A 22,683-nucleotide genomic window follows, 5' to 3' on the forward strand; every position below is an offset into this window, starting at 1 on the left:
ACACTTTACGTATGTTTCCAATTACATAATTCTGTCTCAAAAATTAGAAAGATGTGATAAACGGAAATTTATACATCTGTAATAAAAAGATATGGCAAACACACAGTAATTTACATATCTTTCTTGAAATATTGCATACTGGCTTTGTCAGTGCTGGTAAGTCCATTTCAAGGATGTCGCCCTTAGTCCATTAGTTTGGATAATGAGCCCTATAAAGTACATTTATAACTCGTGGCACTGCAAGGAGATGGATTCTAATTTTCATCCTTTTATCTAGACACATTGAAAGAAGGTCAATGGAGGGTTCTGTATGATTCATTGTCCCAACACATATCAGATGACAGAGACCTGATAATGTCAGTACATAAGTGTTTTCCATATTTGGAAGCAGTACTTGAAAGAAATTTTCTCAGCATCATGCTTTGAAGTAAAGTGCAGACTGAAATTAAAAGCGCTATCTCTTTTTCTGTTTAAAATCTTATCAAACGTATGACCCGAGAGCTATTCCTGAACAAAGGAGAGGAACCAACACTTAGCAGGAAAATAAAAAGTGTGCCGTTGCTTTTGCTGGCTGTGAGTGATGCAACATGACATTTAATCAACCTTTCCCCTTCGAGAATGTTTAGAGGGGTGGCAGGGGAAATTGTTTCATAAACAATAAGAAAGATTATAATTAGAAATGAACTGTAGCAGCTCGACTTCCTTGTTTATTTGCTGTATTCAAATGAAGGCTTGAGAGTGAAATCAGTTAGGTTAACATTAAGGAAAAGTTTCTTGAAGTTACAAGTGAAACACATGGAATAGAACGGGATTGAAACTGTGTGGAGAGTGCTGTGTGTTAAATGGAACAGGGCTTGTACTTTTAGGCTTCTCTTTTCATTACAGTTATTAAGTTATCAGTTGTACTTGAGTGGAGGCGTGTGTGGATCCAGATTCCTATGAAAGCAGCATTAGAAGTTAGTGTTATAAAGACATGCTTAATTGTCATTAACCTCTTACATTTGTAAACAAACAGCATGTGCACCCTCTTTCAGTGCCCATTTCAGGCTGCAGAAGCGATTTGTTTACTAAAGCTGGTGGAAGCTGATTGCTACTTTTTAGATTTGGTTCTCATCTTCTCTAGTTTTATAGATCATTCTGATCACTGAAGCTAATGAGTAACTTGATCTTACAGAAATGCTGTTTATTCATGAGGCATAACTTGTGTGTCAGATATTTCCTGATACAGGAATGATGATGTGCTATGATAAAAGACACTTAAATCTGTAAGGGATCTCTGACTTGGATGTCATTTTGTTTCTTTTGATGTTTCCAAGTGCAGACGTGTACACATATGTGTGTGTAAATGTGTGTGAGAATTTACTGATTGGAATCCTGTATAGAGATCATCTGAAACACTCAGACGCTGATGCAGAATAATTGAATTTTAAAAAACTGTAGTAACTTTTATAGGCCAACCAAAAGTCAAGTTAAGCTAATTGGCTTTATTTATTTATACAGTAAATGTTCTGATACTGTAGAAAACCTTAAAACTTGGTTTAGGCATCAGTATTAAGTCCTAAAGATCCATAGGATGTGGAAACAAGCTGTGAGGAAAGAATTGTAGTGTACGTATTTTACTTACGGGTTAGTTAGGAAGAGCATTTATAAAGGTAGGTGCTCTTCTGGGCTGGAAGCATGCAATGCCAACCCATGTAGAGCTTCTTGTCATTCAGCAGCTTCTTGTCAGTCAGCAAAAATGTTTGTAGCATCTCAGCTTGAGGGAAATATGTACACTTTAATAGAACACAGATCATAACACATAGGAATCAGCAGTAGAGATGGAGTTTATTTCATGTCTGTATGCAGCCTCCTTTTTTTAAGTCTCATACAGATGATTTAGTTTCATGTGTGCCACGTAAGTCTGAAGTTTGTTCTCTCGCAGAGATTTTTCTCCGTTCAAATCTGAAGTTTGTATCCTGTTCTCCCATCAGCTTTCTGAATTGCATTGTGTGGTTTGCTTTTCTCTCCCATTTTTACGAGTGCCAGTCTGTTCTTATACTTGGCTATATAACTCAATTTCGAAGACCTGTGCATGCTTTTGTTACCTTGTGTTTAAGTTTCTTATTTTATTTATATTTTTTAACAGATGCAAAGCTATTGTGGATCACTTTGGACAAAGAATAAGTGCTAAATATTTTATTGTGGAAGATAGCTACCTTTCAGACAGTGTATGCACAAATGTGCGTTACAGGTATGCAGTAGAACAGTAAACATAGTAAAATTGTTGTAGATAATAGAGTATAGAGATTATTGTCTCCTGCTTATCTTTGCAGTACAGTTTAGTTCTATGCATAGTTTCCCTCTCTTGCTATATACTTGAGGGCATACTGTGTACTGTCTATGTTTAGGTTTTCTTAAGTTGTTCTCTAAATCATATTCCACTTTCCTTATAAAACCTCCAACAGCTCTAACTGTATTAGGGATTTTGTATTTGTTAAGAAGTATTCAGGAGGTGGAAGTGCCTATTGCTTTTCTTGCTTGAAATTTGTTCAGTTTTAGGAAAGTATTAAAAATAATTGATTTTTTTCTGATTTTAGTTGTTCGTGCCAAAAGCATTGCACATATACTGCATTTACTGCCTTTGTCTTCAGAGTATTGTGGGATTATAGCAAAACTGTTGTAGTAGATGCAGTGCAGAAATAATCGCAGGCAATGGAGGATTGGAAACTTCAGTTCGTGAACTCCACCCTAGTACGTTTCCCCTTAATCCAAAGTGTCCCGTGTTGTTTGGAACGTAAAAACTTCTATAACACTGGTGCTACTAATCTCGATCAAGTAAACAAAAGGATTTTTTAAAAATCAGAAGGCTATTCAGGCTGCTCTGTGTGATGGCACTGGCTCGTTTATTCGTCATCTGTTTCATTCATTGAAAATACTGCATTCATGTTCCAGATGCGGTTCTACTTCAGCAACAGGCGAAATATGCCACTAGCAATCATACTAATAAAGATAAGCTGCTTAAATAGCCTTCCCACAGCATTGTGTTCAGATTGGTATTGCCAAAACTATGATTCCAGATTGCTTTTTTTTCACTTTTTTGTGAAATGCCATAATTGTTTTGTTTAATTGTAGGCAGATCTCCAGAGCAGTGCTCATTACAGATCGGTCTGTGCTAAATACAGATTCAGAGCAGCAGGTATGTATCAGTATTATATCACTTCCCTCTTTATGAAATCTGTGTATTGATATTTAGTTGTTGGCAGGAATTAATTCATGTTTCTGTTTGTGCTTGAATCCAGCTTTTTAGTCATCTATACTGATAACTGTTTAATTTGTTAGTCTTTATAAACCTATTCGGAATCTTACTCTGTTTTGTTGAGTGTCTTGGTTTTCCCTGATTGGTTGGCACTGTATTAATTAACAGAGTTTCTAAGCTGCTGTCTTTAAAGCAGTCTTAATAAACTGTTACCCTTAATATCCTGTTAACTCTTAATTATTTCTCATCTGAACTTTGTTCAAAGTTCTTTTTGGGTTTTCTCTGCATTCACTTTTAGTGTTCAAAGTTCTTATTGTACACTCTCAGATCCTTTAAATGTTCCTGCTTCATCAGTCCTTGCTGACCTTAATTGTAAAGGTTATTCATCTGTGTTAAGTGTTTCTTCTCTGTGCATCCTGTATTCTTACAGTTTAAATAGGATCTGCAAAATCAGAATATATATAACAGAGAAGTCTCTTCTTCCTCAGTCTTGCTATTAGCAGTCGTTCTAACCCAACAGAACTCAGCCCAGTGTTCAGAACCAATTTTGCAGTCTCTTGCCGACAGCTGCCATCCTTTTGGAAGGCGCTGCAATAGGTGGTTTTCTTGCTGTTCTGCAGACAATCCTTACAAAGGCGGACTTACTGACTTTGGTAGAAATTCCTTAATGCTGAGATTCTGCAGGATTAATTCCACAAATTGTTACTGATAAACCAGAGAACAAATTTGTATCCGTGTCCACAACTGGTTTCCACCTTTACTCAGAATTGTGTTAGTTGCTTCATCCTCCTTGTTACTGTGCTTTAACATAAGCTGTTCTTTCTGCTTGATAGGTTTCCGTTCTGACAGTGCCTCCAATGGAACTAGGAAAGCCAGCAGTTTGTGTCATTGAGTTGTGTTCCGCAACCATGACATGCATGAAGGACACTTGTAAGTACAGAGTGTTTGTAACCTTAACTATGTTTTTCCCTTTGACTTGACTAACTCTGAAATAAAATTTAAAATACTCCTTTGCTGCACAATGACCAGGCTGTTACCTGAGAAAACAATGTGGGCTGGGTTACTGTTACAGAGAGGGAAGAAATAGTCTGTTGTCTTCATTCTGTAGCAGGTGCGTGCTGTTTTGCGTGGCTTAGGAACCACACTACCAAGGTTCTTCTCACATTCCATTTTTTAAAAATGTACATGTGAAAATTATTTATTTACAATCTTGTTGTGATATTCAAGGCAATGAAGCATATTGTTCTTTGCTCCCAAGTGAAACAAACATCACATGTTCTTTTAATACTTATGTGGTAAATAAGCTTTACAGTGGTAGTCGTATTGATCGTGGGACAAAGTTCTGTTTACTGTACAGTAATTAGGAAATAGCACCACCAAAGAGGTTTTTGTTTGGACTGCTGTAATTTTTTTCTAGGTAAAAAAAAATATACCACATTTTATTTATTCTGCAAGATTGTTAAAACAACTGAAGATTTAGTGAAATGATAGATAAGGGTTGCAGAGAGCTCTAGCAGGCTGTCTTTTCTCTACTGTAAGAAGCTAAGATTGTGCAGTCTTCACACTAAACACTACGATTTTTTTTTTTAAGATTAGAAATGCTTTTTTCATATTTTCTGCCAAGAATTTCTGTTACCACTATAATTAAAGGGCCCAAACCCACCCAAAACATTTTCTCAAATAATTTCTGAAAGAAACTGTAAGCAAAAAGGTGGAATCTTAGTTAATAAAGATGCATGTATTCATTTCTTTTCCTTTCAGACTACCTTTAGAATTTATCTTCACGTATTGAAATAATGCAGTTGTATTTGAGGTATCACACAGTTCTTGGTATGGGGGGTATTTAATAAGTTTTTAAAAAACTTTTACATCATTATCTGTAAATGGATTTTAACCTGACTGATTTCTCCTTCAAACAATTATTTAAGATAAGTACACAAATACATCTACTCTTTGATCACACTGCATAAATGACAGACACATAATCTGTATTGCCACTTGAGTGGAACCAAACTCCTTCACTTGCCCTAAAAATTGAGACTGTAATGATGAAATCATGAACTAAACTCATCGTTCTTCTTGCTGGAAGAATTACCTGAAGACAAATGTTGGCAACCACTGTAACTAATGCAGTTATACCTGAATAAATCAAATATAATCAAAATATATACTGATGACTGTGACTCAGAGCCATAACCTTAAAGATAATAAAAAAGATTTTATAGAAAGTAAATGATGTGAACTTTAGTGATTTATATCTGGGAGTTTTTTGTGGAAAGAATAGATTGTATTACAGTGTTCAGGGTTGTAAACATTTGGTTAAGGCTGCAAGGAGACTCATCACCACCTGTTTTCATTTACTTTTTTTAGTACGTGTTCTTTTCAGACAGGAGGTTTGGTTTTGGATAAATAAAAAATTAATATTAGTTTTCTAATATGTGTATTCAATCTGAAAGCAGAGCAGCATGCAGGGTTAAATATCTCATCCTCTTGGAGTTGGTGTCAAACGTTCTGTGGCGTAACTGCGGCCAGGAGCTAAGTCCTGGACAGCCAGGCTGCAGCCAAATTTCTGAATTCCCACTCAGTCCCAGTTTAGCTCTTAGGGGATGCTGTTGAGGTAAGGAGTGATCTTTGTGGGTTCAGTATGTTGTTGAACTGTGGGACTGTCAGCACGATGATGAGAGTAGAGTGTTCCTGGGCTTTCTAGAGGTCATTAATGGCAAATCTGGTGTGTTATCCAGATTCTTGCGGCTGCTTTCCTTGTTTTCCCTAGACACAGAAAGGCATTCACTCTGTCCGCACTAGAGACTTATGAGAGGTACTAAGAGAATTTCTCTGTATGGTGCATATTCACTCTATTCCCATAATACAGTATTTCTCTGGGGTGAAGGGAAGTGATTTATATGAAGAGCAGTGATTTCTAAAAGCCTGCTGTGCCTTTTAAAACTTGTAGATGCTATTTATATATCTGTGTCATGGTGACTGTAATTTGTGTTTTAACAGATTTAGTCCATTTGACCTGTCCATCGACTAATACCGCTAGGGAGGATTTAGAGCCGGCTGTACGGAAGTTATTCAATCTAAATACAGAAAAAGGTAAAAATAAATAAATGGAAGCATTAAGAAATTATTTTGCAAAAATGTAATTTACCCTTGTGGCTAAGGTATCTGTTATGAATGTCTGAATCTGTCATCAGAGTCAGCTTATGATGAGCTGCTATTTAGGTATCAGCATTTCAAAGTAGAGGAATCTATTTTGAGAGTGAGATCGGTTAGACAGATGTCAGGTTTTTTTCATGATCTAGTGTTCCAAGTCTTCTTCAGCTGTGGTTTAACTCCACTACACAAGGACCGTGGCTGTATGTGTCTAGGACCTTTTTAATTTTACACACTTTTTTTCATGGAAACCTACTTGCTCCTCAGCAAGGCCTGCAAAGGTGCAGTCATGAAGTGAGATATTTGTGAATCTGTTTTTTTTCACTGTCCCTTGGGTGTCCCTAACAAAAGATCTCAAAACCCGTGAAGTTGTGATCTGTTTTTCCTCTACAGCTGTCACTTGTGCTCAGTGCTGGAAGGTTCTTAGTGTTCTTTTGCCTTCTCTTATTCTAATGCTATTGCTCATCCTTTTGTTGTCTTCTCTAGTGCTCCCTTGGGTGCTGATTTTAGTTTAAATTCTCTGGATTCTGCTTTAAGTAGTGGAAGCATAAAGTTTTTACACACTGCAGTGTTACGAGGAAGACAGATTTCAGTCATTTCCAGTAATGAACTATTTGGCTCCAAGCTCAAGTAAACCTTTTCAACTCCTTTTGTGAACTTTGACCCTGACATGGACACTCACAATCCTAGAGGGAAGCGGCTGTTGAAAAAACAGTTGTTTCCTGCAGAAGTGTTGTCCATTAAATACTTTGACCTAGTTCTACAGAAATCTTTGAAATTTAATCCTGATGTCTTGAACTTAACTATAGTTTTGGTAGATGCTCAAAGAATAGGTTGTGTGCACGTAGGAGATGCTGCTGTGTTCTAATCCTGGTGAAGTATTTTTAAATGTGGTGTGCTTAAATACACTAAATTATAGCTCTTCTGTGAGAAAACAACACTTAGCTCACAGTGGAAGGGTTTACGTTGATATATGTGCAAGTTGGTAAGATGTGGATGTATTTTCTAATATTTATAATTGGTTTACTTATAATATTTGCTGTTGTGCTTCATTCTTAACCTCATGAATTCAGGTAGAATATTCTCCTGTTTAAAACAAAATCTTTTGTGTGGCCAGTCTTTCTTTTTCTCTCAGGACTCTGTAACCAAGAGCTGTGTTTCATGAGGGGTTGAGGTCAGCTTTTCTACAGTTTGTTTTTCTGTGTTCTTTTCCATTTTTACTCCTTTTTCCTCTCCCTTTTAATGCAAAAGCAAATACCTTACCGGTTTTGTTAGACAGCAAAGTGCTTTTAATAGGAAGTAAAGTATTAAATAATATGGATTTTCTGTCTTTTTTGATTACAGGAAAGGCCAAGGGTGTAAACTTTTTACTGAGCTTGGAATACAAGAGCTTTTACATAACAAATATATAGAGTACAACTAGGGTTTGTAAATAGAGAACTTTATTATATCTGCAAATACTTTTTACATTGATATTTATTAATTTAAAGCCCACTAATTTCTAATTTTTAATACTTAACATATATTTAACTTTTCAAGACAGTGCTATGTGTTTGAAAGGCTCGGTGAATGAAAGATTAGCTTGCAGCTTAGCGTCTTCTAATCATTGGGAGGGGGTTAGCATTAATCTTAATGTTTAAAGTGATCCAGTTTTGAAATGATATATTGTTTAGAACCTGACTGAAATTCTTCTGTAGGAACTCTGTGATCACAGGGGTCCTCAGGTGCAGTGAGGCACTGAGAAGCTAGTTTTCACTGACACATAGGCCTTTTTATCATCAGGATGAGGTAGTGGTCGTATTTTAATTAAAATGTCAGAACAAATACTGTTGGAGTTATTGAAAATGAATCACCAGATAAAGTGAGCACTGGGCCATGGCAGGTCAAAGAGGCAAAGTCACCTGGAGAAGAGGACTTCATTCATTTTCCTGCCTAAATGAGGAAGAAGTAACTTTTATGAGCAATGTGAACTTTTAAATATATTAAAGAGCATCTTGCCCTGTATTAAGGCTCAGACTTTCACAGGCTGATGAATTTAATTTATATCTGAAACTGTTCAGTATGGTTAACACCTATTTTTCTTTGAGGTATTTGACAGTTTTAAAAAGATACTGAAGGAATAACATAGATTTATCCTTTTTTTTATTCAACTGCTTTAAAATACTGTTTTGAATGCCATTGTTATCTAGAAATTTCTCCTTTAAGAAGAAGTAAATCTCGCAAGGTCTCTGACAAGCTTCATTTATTTTAGAGGAAGTAAAGTACCAAAAAGGGGACAGCAAATATGCCAAACAAATAGTATCTATTAAGCGAAGAATCTATGTTGTTTATTCCCCCATTGCGTTCTGCACTGTTAAAAAGTGACCTTCATCTTCCCAGAGGTTTTTCTGCCTGTCCACAGAGGGTTATGTGAATGTGCAAAGCAACTGCAAGAAGTTACAAGCAGGGTGTAGTTTGTGATCATTTTTTATTCGTAGTGAATATTGCAGCACAGTACAAGTCCTCAGTAAGAGTAGGTAAATATAAATTAATCATTTATCTTCACTTAGCAGTTATTTCCACAGATTGTACATACTGCCTATCTCACAGATCAGAGACTTCTGGGATTAGTAATTCTTTACCTGCAGTTCATTTGCGGGGGCGGGGGCAGGGGGGTGCAATTCTTTGTGGATTTCTCTTTAAAATTTCTCTCATTTAAACTGTGAGCATTAATTAGTCTCCTTAGATTGGCTTGAAGATGCACAAACTTAGAGCCTATAAAGATCTGCTATGAGAATAGCTCCCATACAAAGATAAACTATAAAATGAGTGGGGGAAAAAAGTTTACATCAAAAATATCTTTGCATATGGAATGCAGTAGCTTCAAGCTGGCACAGCCCATGGAGGACTTGTTCAGACCATCACGTGCTCATGGAGTTTATCCAGAGTAAAGTAGATAACATGAAGTGGAAAGGCGTTAAATTTAGACCAGGCTTCTTGGTAGTATGCTTTTAGGTGTTAATTGGTTCTTATGTGGCATAGTGTGTACAGAATAAGTAGAGTTTGCATACCCATGGTTGTAAAGGATAAGTGTGATGAAAGAGCACCTCAGAAAAGAATGGAAAGTAAAATTAATTGGCTTTTTAAAGACAAAAATAATATTTTATTGGAGTAATTCTACGTTACTAAATTGACTTTTAGTAGGCTAGATTGTTTTTCCCTTATTACATATGAATATTGATTACTGAAACACTTTTTCTTTTCAGAGACTGAAAATGAAGAACTGGAAAAACCTAAAGTCCTGTGGGCAGTGTACTTCAACATGAGGGATTCCTCAGGAGCTGACAAGAATTCATACAACGGCTTACCCTCTAACGTTTATGTGTGTTCTGGACCAGACTCTGCTTTAGGGAACGACTGTGCTGTCAAACAGGTTGGGCAGATCAGTTTTTATGGTGACATAACTTTAATTTTAGAGACCTAAGGAAGTCCAACACAGTCTGCTTTTGTTCTGGGTTATTCTGCTTTTTGCTGGGTAATTAGTACTAATACAGCTATAAACAGCTAGACATACGACAATCTTAATGAACAAAGTGAGTGTCAGTGGGATTGAGAACGGAGGTTAGTTGGTATAGTAACTTTGGGAGTAGCAGATAGTTAATCTGAAGAGGTAGCAGGAATCTAGATGAAAGACTATTTCAGAACAGAGTGAAGGCAGCAGTACTTGAAGACGATGATTTTTGCTTGCTCTAAAGCTGTGGAAAGGAAAAGCTGTCAGTTCAGGAATACAGATGATAACTCCCCACAACATGTAGTCATTAAGTACAGTAGTAGAGAAGCAGTACAAATCAAAGGTCAGAAAAGCTTATCTATAGTTCAGGTTGGAAGGATCATTGAATACCTGCAGGACACAGTCACAAACCTAAAACCTATTGGGGAAAAAAACAACGTAATTACTAATCTGGTGCATTAAGCTGTCTGTCTGTCTCAGCTTACATTCTCTTTACCTCAGGATCACTGTATTAAAAAAATATAGTGTAATTGTGTCTCTGAAGGAGTTGAGGCGAATATCATTCTACTCACAGCCTTGAGAATAACGTTTGGCACCAAATCACGCTCAGTTGTGATTTTTAGTTCTCAGTATTTGGGTGTCCACATCTAGTTCTTGTTAGCTAGGATCCTAAACTGAGAGACACTCACAGCTTGCTCGTAGTAGGCAAAACATCCAGTACTCAATTTAAGACAAACTACTAGTGCTTGATAAAGAAGGTATTCTTAGGCTAATGTGCCACAGCAGTCTCTGTGCTGTCAGCATGCTCTCAAGAGCTCACGTGAGAACACTTTTACATCCTTGTAGGATTAACTGGCACTAGTCATTTTTAATACTGTATTTTTAATGGCCATGTTCAGAGAAAGTGCATGCCATCTTCTAACCTGTTGCAGGGTTTTTTATGACTAAGACATAAACCTCTTCAAATAAGATTTCAAAATGGAAAGGCTGACATAGCCTGAACTGTAGGGTCAAACCAGAATAATTAAGGGCTAATAGCACCCTTCATTTTGCTTTAAAAGGCAATAATTTGCCTCCAAAGAGGATAAAGAATTGTAAAGACAAAAAATAATGCAAGACAATTATTATGGTAGCAGTTTTAAGTTGTAAATGAGCCTCTTTCTGATTCTGAGAGCCACCTTTTCTAGCATTCAGCTTTGTCTTATCTTAAGGGCTCTTTTTCTTAGCAGTGAGTAATGGCATTACAGATGAAGCTGTGTTTAAATCTTGTAGGTGCTGTAGTTGGCCTCTGTGTTAAATCAGTCGACCATCAGTGAGATAGATGTTAAACGAGCAGATCTCAGAGGAGAAGCAATCAAGAGCCTCAACCACCACGTTTCAGAAAGAACAGAGAGAAGCTACAATTTTTGAACCTCTTTTAATTTTTGAAAGAAATGGTCACTAGTTAGAGGGAAAAAAAGCTAGTTTTATAAAGTTTTTGTAGGGTATTTCTTCCCTCTTGCCCCCAGACTTACCAGGCAGGGGTTTCCAATTACAAAAACATGTTTATGAAGTAGAAAATAAATTTTTTGTGTTTATTTTTTCATACACTAATATAAACAGTTATAAACAGTTTTATATGTATATGGAATAGTGACATTTAGAAAGCAGAATGAAAAACTAAGTTGAACTGAGAGCAGACAGGGTCATTTAAGCAGTTAGTAATGGACACTTACATCCACGTGCTGGTGATGCAGATCCACTGCTGGTGGGCAGCGAAGTTTATCACAGAAAGCTGTTTGGTGCACACTCAATGATGTATTAATCTGAAAACAATTCCCTGTTGTCCAAGAATCCACATCATGTAATCAGCCTTTGCAGTTGGTGTTAACTGACCTACTGTCAGCTTTTTCAGTGCAGTGCCAGGTAGCAGCATGAATATCATGATAAATACATTCTTCCCTGTGTGGGAGCTCTCACCGCAGGTCGTCCTTAGGGCACGGTTCACTCAATAGCCAAAATTGAAAGGCACTATTCCATTGCCTTCTTAGAAACCCAGGACACAGCCATGATCTGTAGCAGTTGTCGCCCTTTGCCTTAGAAGCTTAAGGACTTGGAAAAAAAACTATGGAAGTGTGAAATGCATGTCAATGTTGGCTTGTGTTTTTTAAAGGTTTGGGTTTTTTTATAAGATGTCTGGTTCTCAAGAGCCCTAAGATTGTATTATTTTGGTTCTTTTTCTCCCAGATTTAGTAGTTGTATTCTGTATGTAGTAGTAACAACTACCCTGATGTTATCAAAAGCATGTTTCTTTTCAGTGTCTTTAATTGCCGTGGTCAAAAAACTTGCCTTTTTGTGTGTTACTTAATTTCTAAACCTCGATGTCATGAAGAGTAGGTGCCATGGTAAATTAAATCCTTGAGCTATATCTTAAAAGTAACTGTCTTTTTAGGTAATTAAAAGTTGTTTTTACAGGTATTTTCAGAGAGGCACAGTTTGAGCGCGTAGGTGTATGCACATCACCACTGAAGTGATAGACATGGTTTTTGAATGTTATATTGTATACAAATATGTATGTGCTTTCAATTATAATATTCCATTGGATGTAAATAGTTCTCAATTGAGCTATCTATGAGCTGTTCAGGAAAACAGAAATGATTTTGTTTCTGTAGTTTTGAAATTGAAGAAGGGCTTTCCTGTAGCCTTGATGTCGATCGTGCATGTTAATGGTTTCCTGGCTTTGCTTGTCATGTGGAATGGATTCTTCTGTCTGGAAAGAAGCAAGATCTTTCCCATGCTTTGCATTTGACTGTAGATAGGAGTGTTTTTGTAGTGGAAAAGATCATTTTGCTTGCAGAAAATCAGCTTTGTTGTTCTCAGTGCAATGTAAAATGACCAGCATTTTGTAGAAGCCCTGTGCTGTGACTTTCCTAGGAGAGCAATGTGAAAAGATAGATTGCTTTTTCTTTTTTGAGGATTGCAAGAACGAATGGATTTCCCATGTGTTTACCAACTGTCAAAGTAGTAAATCACTATTGATTAGAAAGAACTGAGGTTAATCTTAAATATCTGTAAAATGTTGCTGCAAGGTACTACATTTCAAGGTAAATTTATGTATTTTTTGCTTTCTTTTCTGAATAGGCTGAGACTGTTTTCAGAGATATGTTTCCTACCGAGGAATTTTGCCCACCATCACCAAATCCAGAAGATATTATTTATGATGAAGATGGGATTGCATCAGAAGAGGCTGGATTGAGTAATTCACTAGAGACAAAACCTGAAACCTCGGTTGAAGAAAGCAGCAGTGAAGGTGGTGCTGCTCCTAAGAAAGAAGATAACGAAGAATGAATTAGCACTGTTCTTTTAGTAGAAGAGGAGTTTGACTCAAACTAAAATGTAAGGGAGGAAGGGTAAGAAAAAGAGGTTTAAAAAACCCGTGGCTCTGGTTTTTGCAATTGCCTTACTTTCCTTAGCTAAAATAATCTTTTTTTGTCCAACAGTTTCATAGAATCATAGAATAGTTTGGGTTGGAAGGGACCTTAAAGATCATCTAGTTCCAACCCCCCTGCCATGGGCAGGGAGACCTCCCACTAGATCACACAGCCCAAGATTCATTGATAGCTGAGACATTTCCAAATAGTCTCGGGTCCAGCAGAACCTGGGGTCTAAACAAGAAGCATAGAACAAAGTGTTTGTGTTTAAAATGCTAAAATAGGATTCATGGTTTATTGAGAGAATTTGGCTGGTTTACATCTTGGAAGGAATCCTCCATCTAAAACTTCAAACAGGCAACAAGTCAAAACTAATCAAAAGAAGAAAGTGGACTATTGCTTACCAATCAGAAGATCTTCCAACACAATGTATCACAGTTGTACTAAAAATGATGGGTCTGTGCTAGTTAAACAGTTGAATGTGAGCTTCATAGTCTGTCCTTCAAAGTTCTTTTATAAATGGAACTTAAAGGCAATAGTATTGACAGTTTTGGGGTGTCTTTACAGTAGGTAAAGGTCTAATAGATCCCATTTTCTGTAGTGACCTAATTTACTATAGTCAGGAAAACATCACAATTAAAACTTAATGCTGGATTTGCGCGCGCCTCCCCCCCCAAAAAAAAATTAAAATCATAATTGGATCATCCCTTGTTAGTTTTTCTGGATTTGTTGCAGTGTTTGGGCCTTTAATAAGCCAGTAGGTAATTTTTGAAGTATGATGTTGAGAAGTTTAGATGATCATTAATTGAGTATTTTTTGTGGTGAGGAGAAGGTTCCACTGATAATTCCAAAGGTTTGTATTGATCCCGGTTAATAAGATAAAAAATGAGCTGTAAATTATGCATTTTGTAATGATAAATTATAAAGCATTTATATAATAAAATTTATTGAAGTATTTGTAAGCCTAGTTTATATAAAAAACTACGAAATTAGAAAGCTCTTGTAAATGAGTGCGATAAACTTGCGCTTCCGAACAGTGCTTGAAATCAGATATTCAGATAATGAAAGATATTTAGCATTTACTTAAAGATTTACCTTAAAATGTATTCCCAGTAGATCAGCAGTGTATCTAAATAGAGCGGTCAGTGACTTTTGGTGAGTTGGGGTTTAAAACTTCTATGGAAACCTAGATGTAGTTCTAGCAGTGCTTAAATACTGTACATAAATAAAAAATGCCATTGAATAGAGAATATCCTGTGCTGCCTGAACTTGGCACATCCAGGCTTTTGTACGGTTTCACAGTGCACGTGCCTGCCTTTACGATGGCTTCATGCCATAAAGGTTAGTTTATTTATTTTTTTACAGCGTAACGGATACAGTTCACTTCACTTCGTCTTGCATCGGAATACTTTGTCCCGGTTGCATTTCAGAAACGGGTTTGTTTGTGTTTACATTCTTTGTTTACTGGATTGGTACCACTGTGTGTATAATCCCAAAGTCCTCAGAAAAATACGTGGTTGAAATGTTTGCCATGTTAACCAACAGTTATCTTGGGATGCTTGCGATTGAGCAGTTATTTATATATAGTGATAAGCAGACTGCCTCTTCATTTAGCTGTACTTTTTATGTGTATTGGAAAGCATGAGTATATGGTAATCGTATTTAACATCTACAGATCTGTAAAAGAACCAAGTGGAGGACCTAGTCCCTGTTTGTCTTTCCGTAATAGGGATCAGAGTTGAATTTTTCATCTTGTATGTTTACAAGAAAATCATTTGATGAAAATTAAAGGTTTGCTTGCAAGTGCATTTCTCTGTGTTTTCTTTCAATTATGCAAGAAAAGCAGTGCATTCGTTAGCGGAGATTTGCAGATAATTCTGCTGTCTCCTTTCATCCTGTTGACATCTGTAATAAGCCTGAAGCTTACGTGTGTGGCGGTCTGTTTCTATAAGTTAGCAAGGTTCCGTATAGCAGCGTCTTAGTCTTTGTGCCCACGTGAAGCAGTTTGGAAGCACCACAAATTTGATTTTAGCTAAGATGGAATAATCCACAAGTTGTAGGCTGTGTCTTTACACTACATTGATTGCTTAAAAACTGTTTTCGTGTCTCGTTCATGTGGTGAATGGAAACAGAAAATGTTTTTCCTATGGTACTTGAGTGCCCAATAGCTCACACGCAGTAGCAGGAAATAAGACTGTTGATCTTGGTGTTTTACAGAAATCATGCACCGAACTGCATTCTGTTCTTGCGTTAAAAGATTTAAGCCTACAAAGCGAGGGTTAGGCTTATTAGAAGTAGTTGTTAAGGCTTGTCATAAAGGATGTATTCAAAAGATAACATGACTTTTTAAAACCTGGCAATTTATCTGTAGGATTATTAATAAATCAAGTTAAAGAAAGATAAGGTTAATTGAATTTTTAAACAAGTAGCAGTATTATCCTTCAAGCACCTTGGAGCTCATACAATATTCACACCTTTTTTTTTTCCTAAGTAGTGCTTTGATATGTTTGAATTCCTTTTTTAATGAGTACTTTCTTTTTAACTTGGCTAATTGGATTAACTCTTAATATTCAAACAGCTAATTTCATGCCTTTTTCCCTTCTGCTGTCATGTTACCTTAGCTGTGTGACTGCCATTAGTTCCTGATCCTTTGGAAGGATTTTCAGCCATGAAGCTGCTACGTCTGCTCTTTCTGGTGATGATGATGCTTAGGGCCATTTGACAGGTAATCATTAGAACTTAGATCCTTGCAGACTTGGGGGTCTTTTCTCCTATCATTGCAGGGGGATTTATGTAGGTAACTCCTATTAATGTTAATGGGATCTGCATGTGTAAATCCTCCTTGCATCAATGGGAAAATTGACCCCTGAAGAAAACACTCGCCGTGTTAGACTTACTGATTCAGAACCGTCCAGGCACTCTCGGCTGCTGTGTGGAAAGGGGGTGGAGCACGTGCCTAGTGCCCTTTCACTGAAGAGCTCCAAAGAGGACTTGGGGAATTTTCAGTGGTTTTATCTTTTATGTTGTATTTTTTTATTTTTCATGAACTTCCCAATCCTGTTAGAGTTCCTCCAGCATTCTCTCGATGTGCCTAGTATCAGGTTCACTGTGTGTTCAGGAGGCTGCATGGTGCCTTCTTTTTGGCTCTCATTGTAGTTTAGGCCCCTCTCCTTTCCAAATCTTTTTCCAGAAATGGTGTGGGTTACAACAGTTTAATTTCAAGAACAATTTGCTGGGAAGGTATTGATTATTGTCAAGTCAGAACTATTCCAATACTGTTTTCACACAATAAGTCTAGGTTACTTGCAATCCATAATCTCAGCTATTGAAAGGATCCAGTCAATTCTCTTAACACTTTTCCAGGTTGGGAGTGGGAAAAGATGCAAAGTCCTCACTTCCCCGGGGTGTTGGAAAGCAGAAAGGGGAGACAGACAAACAGAAGGAAATGCTAAAGCAGGAGTGTTGTAGTGGGAGAGGGATGATCAAATGGGGGCTGCTTGTCGTGACCTTCGTGCTCCAAGATCAACTGAGTCTTGCACTTTTATTTTGTCTTCTGCTATGTGAGATTTCTGCACAATTTCTAACGGTTTACGGACTTTGGGGAAAATAAGTCTGTGCTTTTCAAAATGTGGCAACAATAATGAACCAAGAATGGAATAAAATGGAAATGGCATAATGCCTAGGAAACGCACTGAGGGCTTTGCAATATAAATAAGAGGGGAGGTGTTCTTTATTGTGTGTTTTGTTGCTCACTCAGTTCCTACTGTAGATCTTTCATATACTCTTCTGCAGTGCACTTTTAGTTTTCACTTATCAGACAATTGTATATCAATTGCAAGTTTTATCATCCTTTTTCTTAAAATAATTTCTGAAATTATTCAGCAACCCAGATTTGAGATGATTGCCACTGTTTTGCTAGGGGTCAATTAATAGTAGCTTCTGTTTACCTCTGATGGTTGAGTTTGGTGATCTTTAGGAGTCTTCAGAGGACGTTTTCAGAAGGTTCGGGGAAGGTTTGCATCACTATAATCTGGGTATTCCACGTCCATTAAATGAGACTCCTCAAAAACTGCTGTAAATTTGTGAGACGTAGCTTCTCTCTATGAAAGCCTTGTTAACTCTTCCCCAATATTATTCTTGTTGATATCTAGTAGTTATTTCATTATGGTAGCTGCTATCAGTTTGCCTGCTACGGAACTTAGATTTCATTCAGTGGTACCCATAAAGCAGTTCCCTTGAAAAATAAAAGATGGTCCCTTAAGGAGTTCTAAGTCATCCCCTTAAAAAGTAAAAATTCTGGTGTTGGAGCTACCCTCAACTGCTCCGGAGATCTCTCCTGGCTTTTCTGCTATAATGAATGTTCTCTTCCCCAAGGCTCTGCAGATTCTGGTGGGTTGTTAGCTGTTTATGCCCTTTTTTGTTTTTTCCATTTCTGTGACTGCAATTAATGCAGTTGCTAATTTTCCAATGAAGGGAGCAGGCTGCTGAAATCACGTTATGAAACTTAATTGATTTGTGTGTCTGTGTGCACAATACTTTGAAAGAATTTTTTGTAGATAGCATTGATTTCCTTTGTGTATGCATGTATGGATATATGTCTTAAGGTACAATTATTAACTCATAAAAGTTTATCATTTAAACTTTTGCAGAAATCAACTGCTATAGCACATCCAAAGTTAGAATTGCCTGCTGTTACCCAAACTGTCAAAAATATGCAGGAGAGTTGTGGTGGCAGGGCAGTTGCAGACATTCCTTGGGTAAGTAGTGATGCAAAGTATCTGTGTAACGGCCAGTGTGGAATTCTGAATCTTCTGTTTCAAACCTGATCATATTCCTGGAGCTCACCCCAGGGAAAGCCCTTTAATCACCTGAGAGACCAGCTGTCAGACCATTGCAACGAAATATTTCTCTGCTCTGGGAGCTTTGCAGTAGTGTAAAAGTCACTGCAAGTCATGGTCGAGTCCTCTGTTGTGAATAAATGGTCCAGCAAATTCAGCCTTTTTTCCTGTGCAAAATATGTTTAAGCCCTAGCTAAGCAACTTCAGTGAGTGATTTTTAGACTATAGATTTTTCAGAGAGAATCCAGTGTACGAGTCTTATTAACTAAGCCATGTGGTGTTTTCGTGCTACATATTTGGATGCTGAAATAATACATAAAACTTAATTTTAAAAATTATTCATTCATTATTACATTGTACATTTTTAAGACAAAATAATAAAATGCTTTTATGAAAAACAACAAAAATGATATCTCCTATTAAGGAAGCCCTCGTAAAATGACTTATCCTGTGGACACTTGTACATGATGCTTGCATTTTCTTTCCATAGAAGTTTTAAGCCAGGAGACCCGATTGCTTTCCAGACTCCCAGTCTGAATCTAAAACAAAATGTGAGCACGGTAAAAGCTAATGGCCTTCTCAGTTACAATTTAAGGATGTATTCATCTCTGCTAAGATATCAATTGAAACGCACACTGCACAGAGTATGCGTTTTAAAAGTTAGTTTGCATCAAATCTCCTCAGGTGGCCTCTCGCGGTGTCAGCTCGGAAGCGATGGCTGACCTGTGTAATGCAGGGGGATGAAGCGGTACCCAAACCAAGAGTGACAGCAGTGGCTAATGGATCAACTTGGGATTCCAGAGAAATAGATATATTTTTTGGCTCTGGCAGTGGTTTCCTCAATTAACTTGGTTGAGTCGTTTCCCTTTAATGTCCTAGTAAAAAGGTGTAAAATGGTGACAGGTATTTTCTGAAGCCTTTTGAGAGGTCAGTAAAATATAACAGTAAGATATCTATTTGAGAAGGAAAATGAACAGTGTTAATGATAACTATAAAAGAGATAGCAGTAATACTTGAGGAGAGGTGCAAACCATTTTCTGTGAAGAAATCCACTATAACCATTGTACCTCAATTGGGATGGCAGGAGTTTTGTCAGCCCGGTCACTTCTCAGATCTCTGACATTTCCTGTGTTTCACAAGTAAGGTTTCACCAATCAGCACAAACTCTTTGTTTACTGCTGAATAAAAATAACGTGAAATTGTCCTTCTTTTAAAAATATTTTTTTGATTAGGCATATTTTGCTGGCAGATTGTAATGCAATTGTAATTCATTGTTTAATTAGGATTTAATGCTAATGTCATTAACATTCTATGTGATATTTCAGTTTGTTACCTATTTATAGACATAATGAAAGTCATAAGTTTTTTGTAGTAAAGTGCTTTTGACTGTGCTGTTAAATTAAAAATAATCTTAAAGTTACTCTAACCTGACGTTAGCTTTGAGTGTCATTGGCCATGGTCCAGTGAATCTGAAAACCACAGCTACAGACACTAAATGTGTTTTTCAATCGTTGATTATTTTTTTACTAGAGCATAACTCATCCTTTTCTTTGAGAAAGATAAAAGAAATAGACTGAATTAAGCAGGAATCTCAGACAAGTTAGATCTGAAGTGTGAAATGTTGTCCTCCTTGAAGACTATTTGGAGTCTTGACACTAAATTGAAATAATGAGAATCTTACCCAGATTTTATTCTGTGGTGCTGCTTCTAAATCAGTTAATTAGGCAGCACCTCACCTTTCAGTTTCTTACCACAAATTTGGATGTGTGCTTTATTTATGGGTGTTAAGTGCTAAATAATTGCTGACTTTTGTACTGTGTCACCTCTTTAGTACGGACAATGTGTTCTGTGGATTTCTTTCTACACAGCCTTTTTCTGAGCATTCATAATATCTTATTTGCATAAATGGTCTTGTAGAAATGATCTGCTCGCCGCTGTCCTCCGTTTCTTTACTGTGCTTTTTAAACAAAGCAGTGAGGTACCTGTAACAAAAATCAATCAGCACAAAAATGGGAATGAGGTACAATTTTAAGAACTCCTAAAATTGCATAATGGTTCTGTTTTGGATAATACCTCACCAGGTGTCCTATTGTACATAACTGATGAGCACAGTGTATGTACAGTGATCATACAGTGCACGTTGTTATTGAATTCACCTTCTTACAGCTGGAATTGTGCCTACTTGTAGGTCTCTGTTTCTATACTTTGTAACATGTCCCAGTTTAATTAAACAGGTCTTGTCATTGAGGGCTCTGCATTCTTTAATCTTTGAGCCAGTCTTTTGAGGTTTAATGGTGCCAAGGCAATGAGCAGGTCTCGAATAATAAGTGAGAAGTAATAGAAGGTTAAGAAAATACATTTGAGTGCTGCTGGTTCCTTTCCTCCATTACATTCACATGGGGTGTTCTTGATGGTGGGAATAAAACTTGGTGAGAGACAATAAAATAGTACTTCATGGGCTTGAAGAACTTGTGAGAAGGCTGCGTTGTCCTCCCTGTGAGGCCGATGGTGGCTGCAGTGTCCTCCCCATGAGGCTGATGGTGGATGCTCACCAGATGGTGCTGGAGGCCACCACTGCCAATGGTCTGTCTGCTCTCAGGCCTGGGCTGTGGCACCAGCAGCAGGAGGCCTGGGCTGGCACGCCTCAGAGGTGACGGAGGAGAGCTGTTGCGAGGTAGGAATGGACATATCTGTTGGCAGTGCTGATGAAGGACTTGGCACTCCTCTCCCACCTACCCTGCATTTGTGATGCCTCTTCTGTACTTACTCAGTTACTCCACCGGGAGAAATACTCCCCCTTCCTCCTAGGTGGGTACACTTGAACTTGTCACCTCCTTCTTGAGAAAATACAAACAAGTAAATCGAATTTGTGATGCAGTGCAGTGCGGGGTGGCACAATGAAGGCCTAGGGGTTTTGATAGCTCCTCTGAACCTCCTGAAGCTTTGTGGTTGATAAATAATTGCTTCTCTGGCCAGAAGTGGTCACTGCCAACTAACAAATGCTGTTGTGCCCCAGTGTTCAGCCTGTACTTACTGGTTTCAGCTCCACAGGGACTGAAGTGATGAACCACTGACCAGCTCATCCTGCACAGGGAAAACTGAATGCAACTCTGAATGCAAATTTCAGAATTTTGTGGATGTTTAGAGGAATATGAGGTAAGTTTTGAGTTTCTTCTAGGCCCTTCTGTGGCTGTCATCCTTGGTGGTTTTGTAAAGAAGATTAAGAACTAAATGAGCCAAAAAAAATTGTTTTCTGAACTTGACCAACATCTCTGCAATGCTGGGCTGAGAGAGGCTTCCTCTGGGGACAATCGTCCTGTGCTGCTCTCTGAAGGAGCTTTCCTTTCGGTGTTGAGTCTGTTATGGATGCTATGGTAGCATCGCGCTGCAGGACTTAGACCTGCTCTTATTGAAACCTATAGATATTTTTCTTATAAAGCCACTTGGAAAGTTTTAAAAGGATTACTGGAATTTTTGGATTGCTGCAGATGTACTCATTCTGTTTCACAGAACTGAATTACAGCATCATGTCTGTTGCTGGTACGTTAATAAAATGTATAAAGGAAGCCTTTCAATGTAGCTCCTTTGTGAAGAGGCTTTTTTTTAAAAAAAAAAATAAGCAGGAAGGATTTTCCAAAGATGCGTATTTTTCTCAGAGTAATGTTGCGTACAGACTGGAGATTGCTTCTTCTATTGAATTGCATAATGAAAAATCAATCAGTTTAATGGTTGACAAACTTTGACATTCAAATAAAAATGTTGCTGGTATTTTCATAAAGACCTGTAGGCAAAACTAGATTCAGTGACTTTAATTTATGCAATAGTAAATGTCTGCCAAAACACTGTACAAATGACTGTATAATGAGGCAATAATAACTATGAGGAACGGAAGGAAAGCAGAGGCCAAATTTCTCGCTTTTTACAGATTATATAATTTTGCAAAGCCTTTCAATTTAAAATGTGTTTCTATAGCATTCTTTTCAACAACACATTCTGTTTTGAAAGCAATTGCTCAAAATCATCAAAACACATTCATCTGAAATTGTTGCGTAGTATCAGATTACAGTGTTTAGGTTTTCTACTCGTTCAGTCTTCTACCCAGGCTGCATTTACTTCTTGACCACCTCTTGTCGTACCATGTACTCTGCAAAAACCAACTAAATAAAAAAGCCTTGTTCACAGTCGTTCTATTATATTTTTCATGTGCCTGTGAGCAAAAAGAAGGATAAGAGAAGTCCTTCTGTGAAGGAAAAAAAGAAAGTGGCAAGAGGCTTGGCAAGCTGCTGGGTTTGCACGTGTGTTGGTTGTTCTGACTGCTGGGTTTTTCCTTTTCTTTGTTTCAGCGGGGAAAGAGATGCAAGTAAAGGAAGAGGACACCTTAGCTTCTCATTCATTTCTCCTTTTAATGTATGTTTGAACACAGGACTTGGAGGAAGAGCAAAGGGAGTGCTGAGCCATGCTACCACTTTTGGCCTTTAGGCACTGCTGTCCTAGAGGCAGCAGACTGGGTTAATAAATCCCATCAGGCTCTGCTCTCACTCAGGTGCTGTC

The 22,683-nt window shown here is 37.5% G+C and overlaps 1 protein-coding gene across 1 annotated transcript in view; it reads left to right on the forward strand.

Annotated features, from left to right (window-relative positions):
* Positions 1-15,697, forward strand: part of CHM (CHM Rab escort protein) — a 50,785-nt gene extending 35,088 nt beyond the window's left edge. Inside the window, exons 10-15 of the mRNA XM_069867540.1 lie at positions 2,129-2,233; positions 3,115-3,178; positions 4,072-4,168; positions 6,242-6,334; positions 9,640-9,806; positions 13,005-15,697. Of these exons, the coding sequence (XP_069723641.1) occupies positions 2,129-2,233; positions 3,115-3,178; positions 4,072-4,168; positions 6,242-6,334; positions 9,640-9,806; positions 13,005-13,211 (733 nt within the window). The 3' untranslated portion in view covers positions 13,212-15,697. The remainder of the gene's footprint in view (positions 1-2,128; positions 2,234-3,114; positions 3,179-4,071; positions 4,169-6,241; positions 6,335-9,639; positions 9,807-13,004) is intronic.
* Positions 15,698-22,683: the final 6,986 nt, after the last annotated feature.

Source organism: Phaenicophaeus curvirostris, chromosome 13, assembly GCF_032191515.1.
Source record: "Phaenicophaeus curvirostris isolate KB17595 chromosome 13, BPBGC_Pcur_1.0, whole genome shotgun sequence".
Taxonomy (NCBI): Eukaryota; Metazoa; Chordata; class Aves; order Cuculiformes; family Cuculidae; genus Phaenicophaeus; species Phaenicophaeus curvirostris.